The sequence below is a fragment of the Heptranchias perlo genome, chromosome 13 (assembly GCF_035084215.1).
Source record: "Heptranchias perlo isolate sHepPer1 chromosome 13, sHepPer1.hap1, whole genome shotgun sequence".
In the NCBI taxonomy this organism is placed as follows: domain Eukaryota; kingdom Metazoa; phylum Chordata; class Chondrichthyes; order Hexanchiformes; family Hexanchidae; genus Heptranchias; species Heptranchias perlo.
In genome coordinates, this window is record NC_090337.1 from 65,378,468 (window position 1) to 65,386,097 (window position 7,630).

At 35.4% G+C, this 7,630-nt stretch overlaps 1 protein-coding gene across 1 annotated transcript in view; it reads right to left on the reverse strand.

Moving 5' to 3' along the window:
* The window catches only part of LOC137331665 (unconventional myosin-VIIa-like), a 252,700-nt gene extending 245,611 nt beyond the window's left edge, over positions 1-7,089 (reverse strand). The window contains exons 1-2 of the mRNA XM_067995609.1: positions 6,986-7,089; positions 6,771-6,819 (exon numbers count right to left, since the gene is read on the reverse strand). Of these exons, the coding sequence (XP_067851710.1) occupies positions 6,771-6,788 (18 nt within the window). The 5' untranslated portion in view covers positions 6,789-6,819; positions 6,986-7,089. The remainder of the gene's footprint in view (positions 1-6,770; positions 6,820-6,985) is intronic.
* Between the last annotated feature and the right edge of the window lie 541 nt (positions 7,090-7,630).

The window sequence follows — 7,630 nt, forward strand, 5'->3', positions numbered from 1 at the left end:
ACAGTGAGAAATAACTGTCCCTAATTTACAGTGAGAAATAACTGTCCCTAATTTACAGTGAGAAATAACTGTCTCTAATTTACAGTGAGAAATAACTGTCCCTAATTTACAGCGAGAAATAACTGTCCCTAATTTACAGTGAGGAATAACTGTCACTAATTTACAGTGAGAAATAACTGTCCCTAATTTACAGTGAGAAATAACTGTCTCTAATTTACAGTGAGAAATAACAGTCACTAATTTACAGTGAGAAATAACTGTCCCTAATTTACAGTGAGAAATAACTGTCCTTAATTTACAGTGAGAAATAACTGTCCCTATTTACAGTGAGAAATAACTGTCTCGAATTTACAGTGAGAAATAACTGTCACTAATTTACAGTGAGAAATAACTGTCACTAATTTAGTGAGAAAAACTGTCCCTAATTTACAGTGAGAAATAACTGTCACTAATTTACAGTGAGAAAAACTGTCCCTAATTTACAGTGAGAAATAACTGTCCCTGTTTTACAGTGAGAAAAACTGTCCCTAATTTACAGTGAGAAATAACTGTCCCTAATTTACAGTGAGAAATAACTGTCACTAATTTACAGTGAGAAAAACTGTCCCTAATTTACAGTGAGAAATAACTGTCCCTGTTTTACAGTGAGAAATAACTGTCCCTATTTACAGTGAGAAATAACTGTCTCTAATTTACAGTGAGAAATAACTGTCACTAATTTACAGTGAGAAATAACTGTCACTAATTTACAGTGAGAAAAACTGTCCCTAATTTACAGTGAGAAATAACTGTCACTAATTTACAGTGAGAAAAACTGTCCCTAATTTACAGTGAGAAATAACTGTCCCTAATTTACAGTGAGAAATAACTGTTCCTAATTTACAGTGAGAAATAACTGTCCCTAATTTACAGTGAGAAATAACTGTCCCTAATTTACAGTGAGAAATAACTACCCCCAATTTACAGTGAGAAATAACTGCCCCTGTTTTACAGCGAGAAATAACTACCCCCAATTTACAGTGAGAAATAACTGCCCCTAATTTACAGTGAGAAATAACTGTCCCTAATTTACAGTGAGAAATAACTGTCCCTAATTTACAGTGAGAAATAACTGCCCCTAATTTACAGTGAGAAATAACTGTCCCTAATTTACAGTGAGAAATAACTGCCCCTAATTTACAGTGAGAAATAACTGTCCCTAATTTACAGTGAGAAATAACTGTCCCTAATTTACAGCGAGAAATAACTGCCCCTAATTTACAGTGAGAAATAACTGTCTCTAATTTACAGTGAGAAATAACTGTCCCTAATTTACAGTGAGGAATAACTGTCTCTAATTTACAGTGAGAAATAACTGTCTCTAATTTACAGTGAGAAATAACTGTCACTAATTTACAGTGAGAAATAACTGTCACTAATTTACAGTGAGAAAAACTGTCCCTAATTTACAGTGAGAAATAACTGTCACTAATTTACAGTGAGAAAAACTGTCCCTAATTTACAGTGAGAAATAACTGTCCCTGTTTTACAGTGAGAAATAACTGTCCCTAATTTACAGTGAGAAATAACTGTCCCTAATTTACAGTGAGAAATAACTGTCTTTAATTTACAGTGAGAAATAACTGCCCCTGTTTTACAGTGAGAAATATCTGTCCCTAATTTACAGTGAGAAATAACTACCCCCAATTTACAGTGAGAAATAACTGCCCCTGTTTTACAGTGAGAAATAACTACCCCCAATTTACAGTGAGAAATAACTGTCCCTAATTTACAGTGAGAAATAACTGCCCCTGTTTTACCGTGAGAAATAACTGTCCCTAATTTACAGTGAGGAATAACTGTCTCTAATTTACAGTGAGAAATAACTGTCCCTAATTTACAGTGAGAAATAACTGTCCCTAATTTACAGTGAGAAATAACTGTCCCTATTTACAGTGAGAAATAACTGTCTCTAATTTACAGTGAGAAATAACAGTCACTAATTTACAGTGAGAAATAACTGTCCCTAATTTACAGTGAGAAATAACTGTCCTTAATTTACAGTGAGAAATAACTGTCCCTATTTACAGTGAGAAATAACTGTCTCTAATTTACAGTGAGAAATAACTGTCACTAATTTACAGTGAGAAATAACTGTCACTAATTTACAGTGAGAAAAACTGTCCCTAATTTACAGTGAGAAATAACTGTCACTAATTTACAGTGAGAAAAACTGTCCCTAATTTACAGTGAGAAATAACTGTCCCTGTTTTACAGTGAGAAATAACTGTTCCTAATTTACAGTGAGAAATAACTGTCCCTAATTTACAGTGAGAAATAACTGTCCCTAATTTACAGTGAGAAATAACTACCCCCAATTTACAGTGAGAAATAACTGCCCCTGTTTTACAGCGAGAAATAACTACCCCCAATTTACAGTGAGAAATAACTGCCCCTAATTTACAGTGAGAAATAACTGTCCCTAATTTACAGTGAGAAATAACTGTCCCTAATTTACAGTGAGAAATAACTGTCCCTAATTTACAGCGAGAAATAACTGCCCCTAATTTACAGTGAGAAATAACTGTCTCTAATTTACAGTGAGAAATAACTGTCCCTAATTTACAGTGAGGAATAACTGTCTCTAATTTACAGTGAGAAATAACTGTCTCTAATTTACAGTGAGAAATAACTGTCACTAATTTACAGTGAGAAATAACTGTCACTAATTTACAGTGAGAAAAACTGTCCCTAATTTACAGTGAGAAATAACTGTCACAAATTTACAGTGAGAAAAACTGTCCCTAATTTACAGTGAGAAATAACTGTCCCTGTTTTACAGTGAGAAATAACTGTCCCTAATTTACAGTGAGAAATAACTGTCTCTAATTTACAGTGAGAAATAACTACCCCCAATTTACAGTGAGAAATAACTGTCCCTAATTTACAGTGAGAAACAACTGTCCCTAATTTACAGTGAGTAATAACTACCCCCAATTTACAGTGAGAAATAACTGCCCCTGTTTTACAGTGAGAAATAACTACCCCCAATTTACAGTGAGAAATAACTGCCCCTAATTTACAGTGAGAAATAACTGTCCCTAATTTACAGTGAGAAATAACTGTCCCTAATTTACAGTGAGAAATAACTGTCCCTAATTTACAGCGAGAAATAACTGCCCCTAATTTACAGTGAGAAATAACTGTCTCTAATTTACAGTGAGAAATAACTGTCCCTAATTTACAGTGAGGAATAACTGTCTCTAATTTACAGTGAGAAATAACTGTCCCTAATTTACAGTGAGAAATAACTGTCCCTAATTTACAGCAAGAAATAACTGCCCCTAATTTACAGTGAGAAATAACTGTCTCTAATTTACAGCGAGAAATAACTGTCTCTAATTTACAGTGAGAAATAACTGTCCCTAATTTACAGTGAGAAATAACTGTCCCTAATTTACAGTGAGAAATAACTGTCTCTAATTTACAGTGAGAAATAACTGTCTCTAATTTACAGTGAGAAATAACTGCCCCTGTTTTACATTGAGAAATAACTGTCCCTAATTTACAGTGAGAAATAACTGTCCCTAATTTACAGTGAGAAATAACTGTCTCTAATTTACAGTGAGAAATAACTGTCTCTAATTTACAGCGAGAAATAACTGTCCCTAATTTACAGCGAGAAATAACTGTCCCTAATTTACAGTGAGAAATAACTGCCCCTGTTTTACATTGAGAAATAACTGTCTCTAATTTACAGTGAGAAATAACTGTCTCTAATTTACAGCGAGAAATCACTGTCTCTAATTTACAGTGAGAAATAACTGTCCCTAATTTACAGTGAGAAATAACTGTCTCTAATTTACAGTGAGAAATAACTGCCGCTCTTTTACAGTGAGAAATAACTGTCCTTAATTTACAGTGAGAAATAACTGCCCCTAATTTACAGTGAGAAAAAGCTGTCCTTAATTTACAGTGAGAAATAACTGTCCCTAATTTACAGTGAGAAATAACTGTCCCTAACTTACAGTGAGAAATAACTGTCTCTAATTTACAGTGAGAAATAACTATCCCTAATTTACAGTGAGAAATAACTGTCCCTAATTTACAGTGAGAAATAACTGTCCCTAACTTAGTGAGAAATAACTGCTGCTGTTTTACAGTGAGAAATAACTGTCCTTAATTTACAGTGAGAAATAACTGCCCCTAATTTACAGTGAGAAAAAGCTATCCTTAATTTACAGTGAGAAATAACTGTCCCTAATTTACAGTGAGAAATAACTGTCCCTAACTTACAGTGAGAAATAACTGTCTCTAATTTACAGTGAGAAATAACTGTCTCTAATTTACAGTGAGAAATAACTGTCCCTAATTTACAGTGATAAATAACTGTCCCTAATTTACAGTGAGAAATAACTGTCTCTAATTTACAGTGAGAAATAACTGTCCCTAACTTAGTGAGAAATAACTGTCTCTAATTTACAGTGAGAAATAACTGTCTCTAATTTACAGTGAGAAATAACTGTCCCTAATTTACAGTGATAAATAACTGTCCCTAATTTACAGTGAGAAATAACTGTCTCTAACTTAGTGAGAAATAACTGTCTCTAATTTACAGTGAGAAATAACTGTCTCTAATTTACAGTGAGAAAAAGCTGTCCTTAATTTACAGTGAGAAATAACTGTCCCTAATTTACAGTGAGAAATAACTGTCTCTAATTTACAGTGAGAAATAACTGTCTCTAATTTACAGTGAGAAATAACTGTCCCTAATTTACAGTGAGAAATAACTGTCTCTAATTTACAGTGAGAAATAACTGTCTCTAATTTACAGTGAGAAATAACTGCCCCTGTTTTACATTGAGAAATAACTGTCTCTAATTTACAGTGAGAAATAACTGTCCCTAATTTACAGTGAGAAATAACTGTCTCTAATTTACAGTGAGAAATAACTGTCTCTAATTTACAGTGAGAAATAACTGCCCCTGTTTTACATTGAGAAATAACTGTCTCTAATTTACAGCGAGAAATAACTGTCCCTAATTTACAGCAAGAAATAACTGCCACTAATTTACAGTGAGAAATAACTGTCTCTAATTTACAGCGAGAAATAACTGTCTCTAATTTACAGTGAGAAATAACTGTCCCTAATTTACAGTGAGAAATAACTGTCCCTAATTTACAGTGAGAAATAACTGTCTCTAATTTACAGTGAGAAATAACTGTCTCTAATTTACAGTGAGAAATAACTGCCCCTGTTTTACATTGAGAAATAACTGTCCCTAATTTACAGTGAGAAATAACTGTCCCTAATTTACAGTGAGAAATAACTGTCTCTAATTTACAGTGAGAAATAACTGTCTCTAATTTACAGTGAGAAATAACTGCCCCTGTTTTACATTGAGAAATAACTGTCTCTAATTTACAGCGAGAAATAACTGTCCCTAATTTACAGCGAGAAATAACTGTCTCTAATTTACAGTGAGAAATAACTGCCCCTGTTTTACATTGAGAAATAACTGTCTCTAATTTACAGTGAGAAATAACTGTCTCTAATTTACAGCGAGAAATAACTGTCTCTAATTTACAGTGAGAAATAACTGTCCCTAATTTACAGTGAGAAATAACTGTCTCTAATTTACAGTGAGAAATAACTGCCGCTGTTTTACAGTGAGAAATAACTGTCCTTAATTTACAGTGAGAAATAACTGCCCCTAATTTACAGTGAGAAAAAGCTGTCCTTAATTTACAGTGAGAAATAACTACCCCTAAGTTACAGTGAGAAATAACTGCCCTAAGTTACAGTGAGAAATAACTGCCCTAATTTACAGTGAGAAATAACTGTCTCTAATTTACAGTGAGAAATAACTGTCCCTAATTTACAGTGAGAAATAACTGCCCTAAGTTACAGTGAGAAATAACTACCCCTAAGTTACAGTGAGAAATAACTGCCCTAAGTTACAGTGAGAAATAACTGTCCCTAATTTACAGTGAGAAATAACTGCCCTAAGTTACAGTGAGAAATAACTACCCCTAAGTTACAGTGAGAAATAACTGCCCTAAGTTACAGTGAGAAATAACTACCCCTAAGTTACAGTGAGAAATAACTGCCCTAAGTTACAGTGAGAAATAACTGCCCTAATTTACAGTGAGAAATAACTGTCTCTAATTTACAGTGAGAAATAACTGCCCCTAAGTTACAGTGAGAAATAACTGCCCTAAGTTACAGTGAGAAATAACTACCCCTAAGTTACAGTGAGAAATAACTGCCCTAAGTTACAGTGAGAAATAACTACCCCTAAGTTACAGTGAGAAATAACTGCCCTAAGTTACAGTGAGAAATAACTACCCCTAAGTTACAGTGAGAAATAACTGCCCTAAGTTACAGTGAGAAATAACTGCCCTAATTTACAGTGAGAAATAACTGTCTCTAATTTACAGTGAGAAATAACTGCCCCTAAGTTACAGTGAGAAATAACTGCCCTAAGTTACAGTGAGAAATAACTACCCCTAAGTTACAGTGAGAAATAACTGCCCTAAGTTACAGTGAGAAATAACTACCCCTAAGTTACAGTGAGAAATAACTGCCCTAAGTTACAGTGAGAAATAACTGCCCTAATTTACAGTGAGAAATAACTGTCTCTAATTTACAGTGAGAAATAACTGCCCTAATTTACAGTCATGGAACCAATGCTAACATTTAACAACATGGAAATAGTGATCTATTTCTGTACTGCTGCTTTTCCCACAATAAGTGCAGTGATTAATGAAGAGAAGATGCAGTTCCTTACCTCTCTCAAAACGACCATGGTGAATAATGACAGCTCCTTCTCTCAGCAGCTTAGACACAGGAGAAAAGAGAAAACGAAAACGTGAGAATGAATGCATAGAACAGAGTGATGCTTTCCACCTTTATCTGCTCCATGACTGAGGTAACACCCAAAGCACAGAAACACTTCAACGCAGATTCTAAGCATAAAATAACTACATGACGAATGGAGTTTACCTTCAATAAATCCCAATATATTTGTATGTACTTTTCATTTAAATGCCTTTAACTGTAGCCCGGCAGCCAGTCAGTCGGACCCAGTGATGAGTTCTGTGATCTGCTCCCAGTTCCACACGGTTGTCGACTTTGACCTTTGACTGAGCAGACAATCCCACACCCAGAAGAGCAACACACGCACTCACCCAGCCAGGGAGGGGGAGAGGTCATTCACTCAGCTATCACCAATACAAAGATCTCACAACCTCTTGTCTGACTGATTGTGCGGGAATGTTGCATCTTTAGATTTGTGCTCAGGATGTGGGTGACGCTGGCAAGGTCGCATTTATTACCGTTCCCTCGCTGCCCCGAGGAGGTGGTGAAGAGCCTCCTTCTTAATGTTAGGTAGGCAATCCCAGGATTTCGACCCAGTGATGATGAAAGAATGGTGGCATATGTCCAAGTCAGGGTGGTGTGCGACTTGGAGGGGTGGTGTTCCTGTGATATTGCTGCTCTTGTCCTTCTTGGTGGTAGAGGTTGCAGAGCCGGGAGGTGCTGTTGAAGTAAGCCTTGGCGAGTTGCTGCAGTGCATCCTATAGCTGGTACACAGTGCAGCCACTGTGCGCCGGTGGTGGGGGAGTGAATATTGAGTTCAGTAACTGCCTC